Source organism: Ovis aries, chromosome 7 (assembly GCF_016772045.2).
Source record: "Ovis aries strain OAR_USU_Benz2616 breed Rambouillet chromosome 7, ARS-UI_Ramb_v3.0, whole genome shotgun sequence".
In the NCBI taxonomy this organism is placed as follows: domain Eukaryota; kingdom Metazoa; phylum Chordata; class Mammalia; order Artiodactyla; family Bovidae; genus Ovis; species Ovis aries.
In genome coordinates this window covers 45,518,332-45,537,249 of record NC_056060.1, presented here as the reverse complement: position 1 = coordinate 45,537,249, position 18,918 = coordinate 45,518,332, and the positions used below count along the sequence as shown (strand labels likewise).

General features: G+C 44.7%; 1 protein-coding gene across 12 annotated transcripts in view; it reads left to right on the top strand.

Annotated features, from left to right (window-relative positions):
* Positions 1-18,918, top strand: part of TLN2 (talin 2) — a 498,466-nt gene that overhangs the window by 391,869 nt on the left and 87,679 nt on the right. For all 12 annotated transcript variants that reach the window (XM_060417828.1, XM_060417827.1, XM_027971770.2 and 9 more), the window contains 7 exons: positions 2,722-2,815; positions 3,746-3,835; positions 8,465-8,587; positions 9,903-10,046; positions 11,706-11,867; positions 18,125-18,265; positions 18,693-18,874. In XM_060417828.1, the coding sequence (XP_060273811.1) occupies positions 2,722-2,815; positions 3,746-3,835; positions 8,465-8,587; positions 9,903-10,046; positions 11,706-11,867; positions 18,125-18,265; positions 18,693-18,874 (936 nt within the window). The remainder of the gene's footprint in view (positions 1-2,721; positions 2,816-3,745; positions 3,836-8,464; positions 8,588-9,902; positions 10,047-11,705; positions 11,868-18,124; positions 18,266-18,692; positions 18,875-18,918) is intronic.

Sequence of the window (18,918 nt, the reverse complement as noted above, 5' to 3'; positions counted from 1 at the left end):
CACCCGGCAGAAAAATGGTTTTGGATCTGGCACTGGAGTCAGATAAGCATGGGTTTAAGTCTTGTTTTTGCACCTTATTGTAACATCTCCTTATGGAATTATCTCGTGTCTCTCTCTGTCTCTCTCTTTCTCTCTCTCTTTTTTCCATTTATAAAAACAAGGGTAATTCAATTTTAAGACCTAGTGTAAAGGTGTAGTAATCCAAACAGTGTGATATTGGTGAAAGGTTAGACACACAGTTCAATGCAATAGAACAGAATCCATAAGTAGACCCACACAAATATGGTCAACTGATTGTCAACAAAATTACAAAAGCAATTCAAATCAGGAAGGATGGCATTTTATTTCTTTTATTATATTTTTTTAACTTTCTTTTTTTTAAATTTTACTTTATTTTACTTTACAATACTGTATTGGTTTTAATCCGCCACGGGTGTACATGAGTTCCCAATCCTGAACCCCCTCCCTCCTCCCTCCCCATACCATCTCTCTGGGTCATCCCAGTGCACCAGCCCCAAGCATCCTGTATCCTGCATTGAACCTAGACTAGTGATTCGTTTCTTACATGATATTATACATGTTTCAATGCCATTCTCCCAAATCATCCCACCCTCTCCCTCTCCCACAGAGTCCAAAAGTCCGTTCTATACATCTGCGTCTCTTTTGCTGTCTCGCATTCAGGGTTATCATTATCATCTTTCTAAATTCCATATATATGCATTAGTATACTGTATTGGTGTTTTTCTTTCTGGCTTACTTCACTCTGTATAATCAGCTCCAGTTTCATCCACCTCATTAGAACTGATTCAAATGTATTCTTTTTAATGACTGAGTAATACTCCATTGTGTATATGTACCACAGCTTTCTTATCCATTCATCTGCTGATGGACATCTAGGTTGCTTCCATGTCCTGGCTATTATAAACAGTGCTGCGATGAACATTGGGGTACACATGTCTCTTTCAGTTCTGGTTTCCTTGGTGTGTATGCCCAGCAGTGGGATTGCTGGGTCATAAGGCAGTTCTATTTCCAGTTTTTTAAGGAATCTCCACACTGTTCTCCATAGTGGCTGTACTAGTTTGCATTCCCACCAACAGTGTAAGAGGGTTCCCTTTTCTCCACACCCTCTCCAGCATTTATTGCTTGTAGACTTTTGGATTGCAGCCATTCTGACTGGTTTGAAATGGTACCTCATTGTGGTCTTGATTTGCATTTCTCTGATAATGAGTGATGTTGAGCATCTTTTCATGTGTTTTGGCATTTTAAAAGGTAATGGAATAATTAGACCTCCATATACCCCCCAAACAAGTCCATTCTAGAGGAGATCAGTCCTGGGTGTTCTTTGGAAGGACTGATGCTAAAGCTGAAACTCCAGTACTTTGGCCACCTCATGTGAAGAGTTGACTCATTGGAAAAGACCCTGATGCTGGGAGGGATTGGGGGCAGGAGGAGAAGGGGACGACAGAGGATGAGATGGCTGGATGGCATCACCAACTCAATGGACATGAGTTTGGGTGAACTCCGGGAGTTGGTGATGCTACAATTCATGGGGTCGCAGAGTCACATGACTGAGCAACTGAACTGAACTGATACTCCCCCCGCCATTAAAATCTGGATCAAAAAGGTAATGGAATAATTAGACCTCCATATATCCCCCCTCCATTAAAATCTGGATCCATATTAGTCACCTTATTAAAGGAATTAACTCAGAATGGACCATACCTTTCTGAAATATATCCATGGCTTGACCTAAACAGTGACTGCCCAGGAAGAACTGCCCAGGGAGAACCCTTGCCAATGAAGAAAAAATTCTGGGCTGTGTCTTAAGTTCTTGGAAGAATAGAAACACATATAAAGTCATCTAAGAATCTCTGGTTCCTATTGATGTTAACAAAGAAAATAGCTCTTTTAAAGAGTGATTTTGTTATAGCTTCTAGGAACTGGTCAATCAGGTAGAAATGAAAGGAAAGAAGAGGTTTTAAAATCATAAGGCACAGTTTACAGTGTAACTATTTTAAAATATACAGAGTAGTTCAAACTACATAAAGGCTGTCCAAAATAGCCTGGCTGAGATCATCCTATTCCTGATGGGCTGCTAGTGAAGGATATTGACTTCAGTGTTAACAGGAGCTCTTTGCTATTTGCAACTTCGTTGTGACTTTTCTTGTGAGTATATGGCCACACTTTTCTTGCTGCTGCTGCTAAGTCACTTTAGTCATGTCCGACTCTGTGCGACCCCGTAGATGGCAGCCCACCAGGCTCCCCCGTCCCTGGGATTCTCCAGGCAAAAACACTGGAGTGGGTTGCCATTTCCTTCTCCAATGCATGAAAGTGAAAAGTGAAAGGGAAGTCGCTCAGTCGTGTCCGACTCTTCACGACCCCATGGACCACAGCCTACCAGGCTCCTCTGTCCATGGGATTTTCCAGCAAGAGTACTGGAGTGGGGTGCCATCGCCTTCTCTGATGCTTTTCTTAAGAGAGCTATTAGTACTTTTAAGGTTAAATCAGTGAATAAATAATGAGAAGCAAGGTGTGGATTCTCATTCTCTCTTCTCTGTGATTTATTTTTGGTTTAGAGCCTTGTGAAAGAGCTCTCACGGGGACCGCAGCCTTTATAGTGAATTAATTGTAGTCCTGTCGAACCCACAAAACATCACTGGGTAAATTTCTGTTGATCTTTACAAAACACAACCCAAAACACTCTTCCTGTTTCTGTCTCAGAGCTGTGACTGAGAGCATCAACCAGCTCATCACACTGTGCACGCAGCAAGCTCCTGGCCAGAAGGAATGTGATAACGCCCTGCGGGAACTCGAGGTGGGTCCCTGGAAAGGCTGCTGAGGATTTAAGAGCATGTGTCTATCTGTCCTTTCCCTCCAGGGTTAGATTCTCCTTGATTGCCTTTTTTCTTTCCTAGGAAACTTTTGGGGCCAAAGTTCTAATCTTGAATTCCATCTATCTAGTGGGATGGAATTCAAGAAAAATTAGATTTGGTGAGGTTATCACCCCTGCTTCCGTATTTCCTCTAAGAGTTGTTTTTTTAAGAGAGTCTTTATTTCAAACAGGAAGAGGCCTCTGGTATTGAATGGAGGCTGAGAATGAGTAATTTCTACCTAAAAAGTTTGAGAGTAATTTTTCTAGGGCTTTTGGGAGAAGCTAGGATAGAGTACTTTTTGAGTAAAAATGGTCTTCTTGTACATTTGATTTTGTAGCATGTAAAGGATACATTAGAGAAAACCCAAGAATAACACTTATTACTATGAAGGTGGCCGTGAGGCCCCTGGTGGCCCAGAACACGGCGGGGGGGGGGGGGGGTGCTAATCAATTTATATTCATACTTAGGGTTTATTTTTCACAGTAAATTTATTTATGCCCGTAGAGTATGTGTGGGTAAAAATAAAATCAATGTGCCCACTTGTGCATAAAGCAGTCTTAACCAATTCAGGTTGTATTGTTTATCTCAGTAGATGTGGCTTGGTCATACCCTATGTACCTTTAGTTTTCTGAAATAGGAATACTTACCATGTGAGAGAGGGTGGGCTAGGGGTGGAGAGGAGAGTTAATTGCACCTTCTGAAGGGCCTGACTGAGACCCAGGTTGTGGATCAGGCCACTGATGCAGCTGAAATTCCTCCCAGGAATGTGTGTAATGAGCGATTGTGATCAGAATTCTGTGATAATTGGTATTTTTTGTTGTTTCCCTTGTTCTAAGGCTGGGTTGCTTTTTAAGTCATGTTCTCCTTTGTAGACTGTTAAGGGGATGTTGGACAATCCTAATGAACCCGTCAGTGACCTCTCCTACTTTGACTGCATCGAGAGTGTGATGGAAAATTCCAAGGTGAGCCTGACTTTGCTGTTAGCATCCCTCCGCACTGTGGGCAAGAATCATGCTTTGTGTGCACAGGCCTGGGGATGCCCATGTCTTAAAAGGCTCGTGGTGCCTTTGCCCGGGTGTTTCTCAAACCTAGCCATGCATCGCAATCACCTGGGGGTCTTGTTGAACACAGATTGCTAGGCCACACCCACACCCCTAAGTTTCTGATTCAGTACCTCCCAAAATGGGCGAGATTGTGCATTTCTGACCAGTTCCCAGGTCTGGCCATGTGGTCCAGGAGCCACACTCTGAGAACCACTGCTTATACCCTCTCAGGGATGAGTCTTACTGTGAATCTAAGCATGTATGTCCATCACCTGGGACTGCATGCTGGTGAAAGCCTATCAACGACCATATACGAGACTGTCCTGTATGTTCCTGTTACCATCCGTTTATGGCATGTGTTCTCAAGGGACATGAAAATTTGTGGGGGTTTTGGGGGTGCAAGCAGTGAAAATATCCAAGATAATACAATGGTTTGTATCCTCCCTTCTCCAAATCTTAACCTTGCTCAACAAATTCTGATTTCTTAGTATTTAATTTAATATGCGTGGCAATTAGAGGGAGGGTAGTCTAAAAAGTCTTCTTAGCAGAGCAGTAATAATAATATTTTAAAAGTTTTTTTTAAAAAAAAAAGGTTGAGAAACACTGACCTTTGGTAATAACACCAGTGTTTTTGAGAATGTCTCAGGACCAGGTGAAATGAAATGCAAGTCAGCTGAATGGATATTGAGCAGTTGCCATTTGGCTTTGTACATGGAGTGTTCCTGCGCGTTGGCTTACGTCACGTTTACGTTAGCTCTGGGGAGACAGCAGAGCTCCCCTGGTGGCTCAGTGGTAAGAACTTGCCTGCCAATGCGAAGATGCAGGTTCAACCCCTGGGTCGGGAAGATCCCCTGGAAAAGGAAATGGTAACCCACTCCAGTGTTCTTGCCTGGGAAATCCCCTGGACAGAGGAGCCTGGTGGGCTACAGTCCATGCGGTCACAAAAGAGCCCAACCTGTCATAGCGACGGAACAACAGCAAGCCTGCAATGAGAATGGCTCGGGCTCTCCTGCTTGGAGAGACAGCTGTACTGGTGGTGTCAGGAGGGCTTACTTCAAGCTGGGCTAAGACTAGAGTTTGCTTTGTCCAGCATCCTTTATGGTACTATGGATTGTCTAAACGGAGGCTGCGCGTGTTTCCCTCACTTAGATCCAAAGAAACTGTTCTTCTTAGAGAGGGGTGCAGGGAGAAGGAAAGGAAAATACCGTATATAAAAATACCCACCAACTGCTTTGCAAGTGCTTATGTAAACTGGATTATTTTGTATATCTAGGCAACTTCAGGGAATTTCTTTCTTTCCCCATCCAAGATGGCATCGTGACAAACAAAGAGCTCTGTGTTGTGCTCTAGACGTGAATTTGATAGTCTCCCTAAAGTGTCCCTTGCACATCCTTCAGTTCTACCATCTGTGACCCTGGAAAGTAACACCTGCCTTCCTGGGACGTGAGGAGACTGTAGAAGACACAGCCCCAGATATGGGGCAGACACCCTGCCTCTGCCCCTGTGACCTTCTGTCTCCCCTTGTGCAGGGTGCTTGACCTCCTTGGGTTGGATTCTGAATACTAAAATCCCTTTTGGCTATTATTTTCAAGACCTCTGAAAAGAGAATATACCAGTGATTTTCAAAGTAGAGGGAAATACTTTAAGAATTTAGCCTTAAGAAATTTTTTTAGCCTTAGTTTCAGACTATCTTCCTCTTTACATGTATACTCCTTAAAGATATATTTAGATTTTACTGCCAATAAATAAATGAAGGGACGGGTGTGTTTTCTACTTTCTGGGTGTGTCTTCATCTACAGCTCGGCAGATATGTGTGATTTTTTTTTAATTTTTATTATTTTTTTAATTTTAAAATCTTTAATTCTTACATGCATTCCCAAACATGAACCCCCTCCCACCTCCCTCCCCATAACATCTCTCTGGGTCATCCCCATGCACCAGCCCCAAGCATGCTGTATCCTGCATCAGAAATAGACTGGCAATTCAATTCTTACATGATAGTATACATGTTAGAATGCCATTCTCCCAAATCATCCCACCCTCTCCCTCTCCCTCTGAGTCCAAAAGTCTGTTATACACATCTGTGGCTCCTTTGCTGTCCTGCATACAGGGTTGTCATTGCCATCTTTCTAAATTCCATATATATGTGTTAGTATACTGTATTGGTGTTTTTCTTTCTGGCTTACTTCACTCTGTATAATCAGCTCCAGTTTCATCCATCTCATCAGAACTGATTCAAATGGATTCTTTTTAACGCCTGAGTAATACTCCATTGTGTATATGTACCACAGCTTTCTTATCCATTCGTCTGCTGATGGACATCTAGGTTGTTTCCATGTCCTGGCTATTATAAACAGTGCTGCGATGAACATTGGGGTACATGTGTCTCTTTCAATTCTGGTTTTCTCGGTGTGTATGCCCAGAAGTGGGATTGCTGGGTCATAAGGTAGTTCTATTTGCAATTTTTTAAGGAATCTCCACACTGGTCTCCATAGTGGCTGTACTAGTTTGCATTCCCACCAACAGTGTAGGAGGGTTCCCTTTTCTCCACACCCTCTCCAGCATTTATTGCTTGCAGATTTTTGGATTGCAGCCATTCTGACTGGTGTGAAGTGGTACCTCATTGTGGTTTTGATTTGCATTTCTCTGATAATGAGTGATGTTGAGCATCTTTTCATGTGTTTGTTAGCCATCCATATGTCTTCTTTGGAGAAATGTCTATTTAGTTCCTTGGCCCATTTTTTGATTGGGTCGTTTATTTTTCTGGAATTGAGCTGCATAAGTTGCTTGTATATTTTTGAGATTAGTTGTTTGTCAGTTGCTTCATTTGCTATTATTTTCTCCCATTCAGAAGGCCGTCTTTTCACCTTGCTTATAGTTTCCTTTGTTGTGCAGAAGCTTTTAATTTTAATTAGATCCCATTTGTTTATTTTTGCTTTTATTTCCAGAATTCTGGGGGGTGGATCATAGAGGATCCTGTTGTGATTTATGTCTGAGAGTGTTTTGCCTATGTTCTCCTCTAGGAATTTTATAGTTTCTGGTCTTACATTTAGATCTTTAATCCATTTTGAGTTTATTTTTGTGTGCGGTGTTAGAAAGTGATCTAGTTTCATTCTTTTACAAGTGGTTGACCAGTTTTCCCAGCACCACTTGTTAAAGAGATTGTCTTTACTCCATTGTATATTCTTGCCTCCTTTGTCAAAGATAAGGTGTCCATATGTGTGTGGATTTATCTCTGGGCTTTCTATTTTGTTCCATTGATCTATATGTCTGTCTTTGTGCCAGTACCATACTGTTTTGATGACTGTGGCTTTGTAGTAGAGCCTGAAGTCAGGCAAGTTGATTCCTCCAGTTCCATTCTTCTTTCTCAAGATTGCTTTGGCAATTCGAGGTTTTTTGTATTTCCATACAAATCTTGAAATTATTTGTTCTAGTTCTGTGAAAAATATGGCTGGTAGCTTGATAGGGATTGCATTGAATTTGTAAATTGCTTTGGGTAGTATACTCATTTTCACTATATTGATTCTTCCGATCCATGAACATGGTATATTTCTCCATCTATTAGTGTCCTCTTTGATTTCTTTCATCAGTGTTTTATAGTTTTCTATATATAGGTCTTTAGTTTCTTTAGGTAGATATATTCCTAGGTATTTTATTCTTTTCGTTGCAATGGTGAATGGAATTGTTTCCTTAATTTCTTTTTCTACTTTCTCATTATTAGTGTATAGGAATGCAAGGGATTTCTGTGTGTTGATTTTATATCCTGCAACTTTACTATACTCATTGATGAGCTCTAGTAATTTTCTGGTGGAGTCTTTAGGGTTTTCCATGTAGAGGATCATGTCATCTGCAAACAGTGAGAGTTTTACTTCTTCTTTTCCAATTTGGATTCCTTTTATTTCTTTTTCTGCTCTGATTGCTGTGGCCAAAACTTCCAGAACTATGTTGAATAGTAGCGGTGAAAGTGGGCACCCTTGTCTTGTTCCTGACTTTAGGGGAAATGCTTTCAATTTTTCACCATTGAGGATAATGTTTGCTGTGGGTTTGTCATATATAGCTTTTATTATGTTGAGGTATGTTCCTTCTATTCCTGCTTTCTGGAGAGTTTTTATCATAAATGGATGTTGAATTTTGTCAAAGGCCTTCTCTGCATCTATTGAGATAATCATATGGTTTTTATTTTTCAATTTGTTAATGTGGTGAATTACATTGATAGATATGTGTGATTTTGTGTGATGGTCAGTTTAGACCATTTGCCCATAGGATACCCTGTATAGATTTTACTTTAGTGATTGGTGTATATTAACTGTACCTCCTTGAGATATAGATAACTTTTAAAAGAAAGCTTCATACTTTCATTATGTACTTCTCTTTAATGAGATAGAAGCGATATAATTATCTTGAATCTCTTCTTACTGCAAATAAAGGAAAATAATGCAAATAATATAAATAAAATGTCCTTGAGTATGCAAGTTTGGAAGGGTAGCCCCTTTAACTCATGGTCTGAAGGAATGCTGGTCACATTATCACTGGTGATGTGTTTTGCAGGTTCTGGGAGAGTCGATGGCAGGGATTTCGCAGAATGCCAAAACCGGGGACCTCCCTGCCTTTGGGGAGTGTGTGGGGATTGCGTCCAAGGCTCTCTGTGGGCTGACGGAGGCTGCAGCCCAGGTAAGGGACTGGTCCCCATGCCCCATGATGTAGGCCTTCCAGCCCATCCTGTGCCTGGTCCACGAGGGAGGTGCGGGGGCCTTCAGCCCCAACTCCGACCACCACCACTTAAACCATGGAAACCGTGGTGGCTCTTTTGCTTCCTGAGCATTTAGGCAAAATATCAGCCAGTTACCCCCAGGAAGAGACCAGACTGGAGAGGACCCTGAATACTATAAAGCCAACGTAAGGGTTCAGAGGCCAGCTTTTTAAAAAACATTTTTTTAAGGTCATAGTTACAGATAAGTTGTTTGGGGTCAGGGGAGATGGGTACTACATAATTCAAATTCCCTCTGAGGCTTTAGAGTTGCAAAAATCTTAGTCATGCTCTTTTTTAGAATCAGAGGGAAAAAAAATTAGATGCCATCACTCAGAGACGTGATCAGGCATGTTCCTGGCTCGTCTTTGAAGGTCCTGTGCATTCCCAATAATTACTGGGCTCATGTCACTGAACTTTCAAAAATGTCAGCATTTACCTTGAAGGATTTATCATCTGACAGTTACCTCAAGCCAGGAAGATGGTGTTGAACCAAAGAAAAACATCCCTAGTTTGGGGAGTGAAATTGCCTCCCTCCTATTCTGCTCCTCGTATCTCAGGGGAAATGAGCTGAGGTTAAAATGCTCCCTCACAGATTCATCTCTTCCCCGTTATTTGGCTAACACACTCAAAGCATTTGAAGAAGATACCTCTCTTCTAGCCTCTTGTCCTGTTGGAGACTAAATATTACCTTTATTTTGTTTCCCTGAACCGTCTTACTCATTCTTACTTACTGTTCGAAAAAATTGGCCAAAACACTAAGATACATTAGACTATGAGATGAGAAGCCCTCGTGTAGGGTAGGTTCCAGGGTTGGCTTACCCAGCAATTCCACACCATCAGTCTACACCCAGTTGTTTTTTTCCCTCTCCCGTCTGCCAGCTAAAGAGAAAGCTTCATGCTGAGCCTGGGCCTCCTCAGTCATAAGGTGGCTGCCAGAGCACCCAGGGCTACATGCATCCTTCGTCATGTTCCCCTGGAAGAGCTTCTCGAAGCTCTCTGAAGAACAAGGAGACTTTGTTCCCCAAAGCCCATAGCAGACTCCTGCTGGCACTTCCCTGGCCCAAGCGAGCATCAGCTTGTCTGCCCCTAAACTCTTACTGATGAGGTGACTCTGACCGCCTGGCACTGGGAGTGCCTGAGAATGACTGCTGCAGGCACACTGTGGGCCCAGGGTCCCCCGCAGGCTTATCTAGGTGCACACAGAGCCTGAGCTGTGGCCTTCTTCCTCCCTCCCAGGCTGCTTACCTGGTCGGCATCTCTGATCCAAACAGCCAGGCAGGCCACCAGGGCCTTGTGGATCCCATCCAGTTTGCCAGGGCCAACCAGGCTATCCAGATGGCGTGCCAGAACCTGGTGGATCCCGGCAGCAGCCCATCACAGGTAACCTTGGGCAGGGGAAGGGGGTGAGGAATGTGAGGTCTATGCATCCTTGAGCTCTTGGAGGTGGGTGGTAGGAGACTAGGAGGATGAAGATTACTGCTTTTTCAGAGCTTGCAAGGCCAGCCAGATAATGACTTAGAGGATTATGGCAAAATATGATGAAGGTGAATACAGGTAGGTGCTTTGGAATGGAGTGCTGGAAGGCAGTCACAGTGGTGTAATCACAGCGAGATTCATCAGGAGGCTCACAGTTCCATTCATCAGTTCAGGGGAGATACATGGAGGGCTTGTTCTGTGCTCAGCACTGAGGGTCACCATGAGTAAGACCCAATATGCTGGAATGATTGGGGTATGATGACCATGCCAGGATTGTCAGTGGTTTCTCTGAGGGGCTGTCAGGGGTCACTTCCTGGAAATAGTGGTGCTGAGCCAGGCCCCAAAGCTGGGTCAGAACCTGCAGTGCAAAAAGAGCCATAGAGACATTTGAGAACTAGGTAGAATTTGCAACTTTCTGTGATATTTCTGATACCCAAGTGGCATGGATCAGATTCAGTAATTCCAGTGTGCTAAGTTGCTTCAGTCTTATCCAACTCTGTGAGACCTGTGCCCTCCTCCAGGGGACCTTCCTGACCCAGGGATCGAACCTGCATCTCTTATGTCTCCTGCATTGGCAGGCAGGTTCTTTACCACTAGCGCCACCTGGTAAGCCCAGTAATTCCAGCAGTATGTACTATAAGGAACAAGAGTGGCCTATATGGGCCAGCAGAGGCAGCTCATGAGGGACTCGTCCATGCTTGACCCTGGGACCAGTATCCTTGAGGCAAGAGAAGGACCCCAGTAAAGAAGATAATACAGGGACCACCTGGACCCCAACTAGCATCAGTGTACCTGAGATGCCTCACCTGTCCAGTTAAGGCCAAAGAGTGTTACCAGCCTCAGCAAAGTGGATCAGGCAGATTCAGAAAAGCAGTTGAGGTGGAGCCTGCAAAATTCTTGAGCCAGACCCCTTCATAAGGCGCCTACAGCCTGCCTGGGGGTGGGGGTGACACACAGCTGCACATAACTGTTAAGCACTTGAAATGTAACTGGTCCAAACCATGATGGGCTGTAAGTATAAAATACAGACCGATTTCAAAGACTTAGTATGATAAAGGATTAAAAAGTTTAATCTTCTTAAATTGATTACATGGTGAAATATCTGAGGTTTAATTAAATATGTCATTTAAAGTAACCTCCCTTGTTTCTGTACTTATTTTAATGTGGCTACTAGAAGTTTTAAAATTAGGTATGTGGTTTGCACTATATTTCTGTTGGGTAACCCCAACCTAGGCCCTGGGCTATATCCCTCCTGGCTAGAGGTTGCAAAGCATACTGACAGCCTCTCCTCTAAGACCACCTGGAGCCCAGCCCACTCCCATCACCACAGCAGCACCAGCTTTCTTTCTCTTTGTTTCTTCTTTTTACCTTAATAATTCTCGCCCTCCCCTTTCTTGGTGAGACTCTGGGGGTAGCAGAGCTAGAGACATGGGTTTTAGTTACAGCAGCCCTAGATGTGTGAGTTGGGGGAATCCAGGGCTGGGGACCTGGGTGGACTTCTTTTGAACTGATCCCCTCTGCACTGAAGCGTGGGGGGCCCCCAACCTAGTGCCTGCGTTGTAGGTTTTGTCCGCTGCCACGATTGTCGCCAAGCACACCTCAGCCCTGTGCAACGCCTGCCGCATCGCCTCATCCAAGACAGGCAACCCCGTGGCCAAGAGGCACTTTGTCCAGTCCGCCAAGGAGGTCGCCAACAGCACCGCCAACCTGGTGAAGACCATAAAGGTAGGTCACTGAGCTAAGACCTCAGGAATCTTTGTAACACCTGCTGCAGGTGAGAAAGAGGTATGGCAGTGAAGCTCGGCTCCTAGACTTGCTTCTAGTGAGGGGCAACTTCTCATTTGTTCTCGTGATTTCAGTCACTGAGGAGGAGTTCACTGGTGATAGACATAGTTTTTAGGAAAAACCAACAGCCTTGGTCTCTACGAACCTTCTGCATAGTGTGTAGGGAGGGGTAAGCTATGTGTTTGTGGAGGGGGACAGTTTTGAGGGGCCTTACCATGGTTGTTACATATCTCTGGACTGAGATAAGGTGGAAGAAGAAGGGGATGGGAAATTGCTGGGAAAATCTCTTTCATCTTAAAAAAAAAAAAAAATCTATTCTAGCCTATGATATCTCTTCCATTTTTAGTTGTTTAAATATTTTCAGTGGAGCATCAACTTCTTAAAATAGAATGTCCCGTGTCAATAACAAGTTCATCTTTGTGATCGAGGTCATAAACAGGTGCGGGGGTGGGAGTGGCAGGTCAGGGTGCCCTGTGAGGAGGCACTTGCCGTAACTGGGCTGTAGTGTTTGTATCTGGGCAGTCAGACTGTAAACCTGGCCTGCCCTACGTGGGACACCAAGCAGAGAGCAAGCAGCTGACCAGGTGGGGAGACAGCCACCGTCTAGACAGTTGACCCCAGGCAAAGAGCCTCCAAAGGAGACTGTCATAGAGGCAAGCTGCCAGTTCTGTGCAAACCAGACCTGCCGGAGGGAGGGGTGTCAGAGGGCTTGACTTTACTGAAGGGTTTTCACAGTCGTGGAGGTGAGGTGAGCTGCTTTGTTGCTGGGCAAGTCCTGGAGGAGCGGGGCTCCCCTACCACCTATTCCCTCCTGAGGATATGATACCACCCTCCTCGTTCCTGCACTGTGCCTGCATGCCAAGTCGCTTCAGTTGTGTCCAACTCTGCGACCCTATGGACTCTAGCCCACGAGACCCCTCTGTCCACAAAGCCAGTTTAATCTTGTGGAGAAATTAGTCAACAGGCTGGGCCAAGCAGAAGCCAAGGAGAGACTGTGCAGCTGTTTAAACAGCCTTTTTAAAAAGTAAAAGGCACCTATTTGAAGATATAATAGGATCGATTGAAGATGAATAAATAAATTAAAGTTCATGCCCAGGTGCCCCCAGGATCCTGGTGGCAGCTCACTTTAATGAGCATCAAGATCCATAGTATTAGAAATGAAGAAAGCTTACATTTTTTAATATTTAATTTGAGCAAGGCCTGTTCCATATTTTGTATAGATCTCTCATTCAGGCCACACAGCCAACCACCCTGTGCTCATCATCCCCATCTTTACAGGAAGTTAAGTACCTTTCCTGGGGTGACTCAGCTAGTAAGGAGGGGATTGGAATTCAAACCCAGATCCCCTGCTCTTTCCAAACCCGCTCTCGCTCTTGGCCTGCAGAGTGCATACCATGGAGAGACTAACCCCTCTCACCAGCCTGGGAAGAAATCCCTGGGTGTGTTTAGAGTGCTTGTGTGCAAGTTTGGGGAGATGCAGGGGTGGAAGACAGCTGTAGAATTGAAAAGTAGTGACATCATAGTTCGTTGCCATGTAATTTACTTACTTCAGTTAAACTTGACCATTTTCTGATTGTTTCGATTGTCAAAAAACAGGCTGTATTTAGATGGGCCAAGAAAGGGAAAAGGTAAGAAACTCTTCTTTACAAATTCTGCTGCTGCTGCTAAGTCGCTTCAGTCGTGTCCAACTCTGTGCAACCCCATAGACGGCAGCCCACCAGGCTCCCCCGTCCCTGGGATTCTCCAGGCAAGAACACTGGAGTGGCTTGCCATTTCCTTCTCCAGTCCATGAAATTGAAAAGTGAAAGTGAAGTCGCTCAGTCACCTTTCTTTGCTGCCCCGTTCCTCGGTTTTCAGTCCTGACCTGTCTCCTTTAAGATCTCGTCTTCTCTTCAGATTCTGCTCACAGTGGCAAACCCTCTTTGTAGCTCCCTATAGCCAGTGAGCTCTTGGGATGGCCTGAAAGCTAGGCCTGTGCATGCAGGCTGCTGTAACGTGGGGGAGATTGAGGCCTCCTCGCCCACCAGTACCCCAGGGATCAGTAGCAGCGCAGGAGGCATAGAAATAACCCACTCACCCCTCAGCTTGCTGAAGTGAGCTTGGCTTTTCGATTCCCATCAGGGGGCAGGCTTTGCTGAAGAAAATAAACTTTGCTTTTAATTTACTAATAGGAAAATGGTGAAGGTCCTTTCAGTGCAGCATACCATACTACATATCGAATAGATTTCCTGAGTTAAGGAGCGGTTAAGAATTCTGCCAAATAGCAGAACAAATAAATATTTAATTCTCTAAATGCCTGAAATGGCTGCCATCAAGGCTGCATTTTGCTCTAAGCTCTGTACTTCTTAATCAACCTTATTTTTCCCTTTAAATCACAAGGGTACGCCTAAGCACCACACCTTTCTAGTCCTGAAGAAAGGGGGGAACCTCCCCCTTCCCGGAGGGGCATTGGAGAGCAGGGAGCAGATTACATCACAGTGGGTTATCAGCACCCATTAGAATGTCTGCCTCCAGGAATCATAAATCTCTACTGATGGCATTCTTTGTGATCCCAAAGCATGGCTCAGAAAGAATAAATGTGTGCACCCTCCTGACCAGGCCCTGCTCTCGATGCCGGCCAAGTTGGAAGCACTCGGACCCCTAACCGTGGGTGCCATCTACCTGCTTGTCCCTACATGCACCCGTGCCGGCTTCTCCCTTCCGTCAGCTTCTTACTTAGCCTCAAATCAGATGTGGGGAATGGAATGTTATTTTAAATGTGCAGTCACTCAGGTTTGGATGCCAAGTAGAAGTTGTGCAACAACGGCTTCTGTTGCTCTGAGAAGCCGGAGCCCAACCTTGCGTTTCACAGCAGAGTTGAAGCTCAGGGTTTTGCCATGAAGTACTTCCTGGGCGTCCAAAAGATACCAGGTCCAGCTCTCACTAACCAGTTTAAACTCGGCTGTAAGTATGCTTTCTTGATCATCCTTTTGTTTGAATTGGTAAAGTGGGTTTCTTGAGATAAAAAGGAGGGAGAAAAAAACCTCTTGGGCTTCTTATGCCTTTTCTTGTTGCCTTTTCTAAGGTCAGTAGGAGGGAAGGGAGCCAGGGGTCTTGGATTCTGGTTTGAGGCATGAGCTTAGCCTCACATGTCACTTTCTAGGTGTTAGTTTTGTCACCTGGAACATTGGAGCTTTGGGATTAAGTGATCTTTCAGATCGCTTCTGGAGCTTCCCTGGTGGCTGAGCAATGAAGAATCTGCCTGCAATGCAGGAGACCCGAGTTCAATCCCTGGGTTGGGAAGATCCCCTGGAGGAGGGCATGGCAACCCACTGCAGTACTCTTGCCTGCAGAATTCCATGGACAGAGGATCCTGGTGGGCTACAGTCCATGGGGTCGCACAGAGTCGAGCACAACTGAAGCGACTAAGCAGCAGCAGCAAGATCCCTTCTAATCCTTGAAATCCATGAAGCCTTGATTCTGTTGCGCATGCAGAAATGATTTCTCCCCATCTCTGTGAGATTTTGCTAAATAAGAAAATTCAGAGTTGCTGGCCCAGGGTGGAGAGTGCCCTTCTCCTGGTGGGGACTGCACATTTGGCTCAGTGGAGCTGTTGTTATGGCTGGGGTGCTAGTCATTACGTGACGTGGAATGTCTCTATGAAAACTGTCATGTCTGCCTAAAATTTACCTGTAGCCAGATCTAAGTATTCAGTTTACTGGGGAGTCTCAGCCATCCCCAGAAATAACTGAAATAACTGAACTGAAAATAACTGAAATAACTCTCCATGAAAACTGAAATAACTCTCCATGTAAACAAACCATACTTTCTGACACTTGGTGCTTTTCCCTCTTAAAGATGAACAACAGTGCTGGATTGGAGCTTGCCATTCTAGTCCACAGTCCATACTATTCAGGGTCCTGCCCTTGACCTGCAATGGGCCACATGATTTATGATTTTAGGGCCCATGCTCAAAAAAAAAAAAAACACTTTTCATCATCCTGTTGATGCAGTTGATGAAACTGCACAATTAGAAAAACCATTCCTTGGAATTTACCTGGGGTAATCATCTCGACATTTTTCATAAGTTCACCTGAAGTTTGGTGACATGATCAGAAATCTGCCTTCCTAATAGACTGAGGGCGTTGTCGAAAGTAAAGAAGAGGATGGGAGGAGAGCAGAGAGGGCAAGAGTAGGAGGAATAAGTGGCACCGCCCAGAAGCTGGGCATCTTCCACTGAGCTGGAAGGGCCTGACCTCAAGCAATCAGTGATGGTAATAGTGTAAGATCATGAGAACAGCGGGATTGCTCACTGCCACATCACCAGGGCAGTGCTGCAGGGCAGGTAACGGGTGGTGCTAACTTAACACTTAGTGAGCACATGTGGCAGTCAGAATTGAAGCCATCAGTGTGACTGAGTAGCAGGCACGCTGGATTTCCACTGGGCCTGGAAGAACCACAAAATGGGCAAGGTTGGGTCAAGGTCAGTGCCTGTCTGGTGGAGAAGGGCATGAGCAGAGGTGAGCTCTGCACAGTATTAGCAAAGATACTAAATTAACCGGGCTTATGGGAATTCCTCTGAAAATAGTAGCATGGTGGATGTATAATTACTGTCCCAAGTTGCCAAGGCTTGATTGGAATATTGTTATTCAAATAGCCTTTAAATCTAATCATGCCTGCCTCCTCTTGCCGTGTTGAAAAATAGAAACATTCCCATCTCAAATCCAGTTTACTTCCTAATGCTGGTGCCTCTGGCTTTTTGCTCACTAATTGTCTAAACTGACTTTTATATACTGCTCATAATGGTTACATTAAAAGTTTGGTTGGTCATTTAACAAGGAAGTGTATGTTATTCTACAAGCGTAACTGCCTTCTCAAATGTAGCCCTTTGCTGTGAGACAGGAGTGCTGTCACTGGATCACAGACTGTTGGTTCTAACAGTCTTGGACTTGAGAATGTGGCATCCAGGGTTGGGGAACTTTGGATCCAGGTGTTAACCCTTTGCGGGCTGGGCTGGCATGCGTCACAGGCTGCTTTCCTGGATTGGTTTCCAGGCAGGCTGTTAATCGGTGATGTGATGACTCATTCAGTGCTCTGGTCACGTTGTTATTGTTCAGTCACTAAATCGTGTCCAGCTCTTTGCAACCCCATGAACTGCAGTACACCAGGCTTCTCTGTCCTTCACCATCTCCCAGAGTTTGCTCAAATTCATGTCCATTGAGTTGGTGATACTATCTAACCATCTCATCTTACACCCAAGGCAAAAGGAGAAGAGGGGTATGGTATTAATCCTGCTAATTTTAAAAAGAAATAAGCTTTGAAAGCATAAGATACATAGACCAAGAAATCCATATGTGTAGAGTTCAGTGAATTTTCCTAGGCTGAAGAAGCCTAAGTAACTGCAGCCACATGAAGGGACAGAATATGGCCAGCCCCCAGAAGCCCACTTTGTGCTCCGTTAGTCTCGCTGGCTCGAAAGGGCGATCTGACAGCCAACACTCAGAAGTAGTCTCACCTGCCTTTGTACTTTGCACAAATGGAATCATATCATGGATATCATATTGTGTCTGACATCCTTACCTAAATATTACAACTGTGAGATTTTTCCATATTTTAGGAAATAGTTCTAGTTTTTTAAATAGTTTAAAATAGTTTAAACTAGTTCTAACTCTAGTTTAAACTAGTTCTAACTCTAGTTTAAAATAGTTGTTTTTTCTCCATTGCATTCCGTTTTGCTCATTTCAGAACAGCAGATACAAAAGTCCTCCCTCTGTCAGTTATGCAGGGATGTCTGAGTAAACTTAGAAGTTCAAAGTGCTACGCAGTGCGAAAACCTGTATTTTTATAGTTTTGGAGGGAATAGAATTAACTGGAGTGGAAATGGAGGGGCCAAAACATAGTTTCAAAAGTAGGGAAGAAAGTGACTCAGCCGCAAGGTTTGGTAGCATGACTGGGGAGTGGAGAACAGGGCACCCTTTGAATCATGTGAGCAGGGAGTTGATGGACTGTGAGGTTGGCTGGCCTGTGAGCCATATACGTTCAGCTTTATTCCTTATCATTGCTCAATTAGCCACTCCGCTTGCTGGCAGAAATCCTGCTCGTCAGTTCTTATTCCTTGTTTATGAATTCACCAGACCTTTTGAGTATTCCCATTGAACCTTTTCACTGGGCGGTGATTGCCGTGGCCCAGGAGTGATCTCTGTGTCTGCCCGCGTCAGGCCCTGGATGGGGACTTCTCCGAGGACAACCGCAACAAGTGTCGCGTCGCCACCGCCCCCCTGATTGCAGCCGTGGAGAACTTGACGGCATTCGCCTCCAACCCTGAGTTTGTCAGCGTCCCTGCCCAGATCAGCTCCGAGGTAGGGAGTCTTCACAGCAACAGTGACACTGAGGCCTGTGGCTAGTTTTGTGTGTCCCTGAATGGAACGAACAGTTAAGAATTCCAAACCCCTCTCTGTCAACACATAGGGCACTGTTATTTTGTCAGTGATGACACGTGCAGTTAATGAAACTATGTTGGTATATCTCTCAAAAGGTGATGCCGTGGTTTTATATGTTGAGAACAATCTCTGGGCAGTTTGGGGCTGATTCTTGGTATATGTCAAACTCAAAAATGATACTTAAAGATTGGACGTATTCTCCCCAAGTTCTCCCCATCCAGGCTCCATGTGAGCCAGCTTCCATGGTTCCCTTCCCTCTGTCTTGATAAAGAACATGACCTTCCTGGGTCAAACTCATTCACTTAATCTGTGTGCCCTGTGCTTGACTTCCGCTGTCTGGTTCCAGGGCTCCCAGGCACAGGAACCAATCCTGGTCTCAGCCAAGACTATGCTGGAAAGCTCATCGTACCTCATCCGCACTGCCCGCTCACTGGCCATCAACCCCAAAGACCCGCCCACGTGGTCTGTGCTAGCCGGACATTCCCACACTGTGTCTGACTCTATCAAGAGTCTCATCACGTCCATCAGGTTAGTGTCTCCTTCAGAAATTGCTTGCGGCCTGCATCTGACAG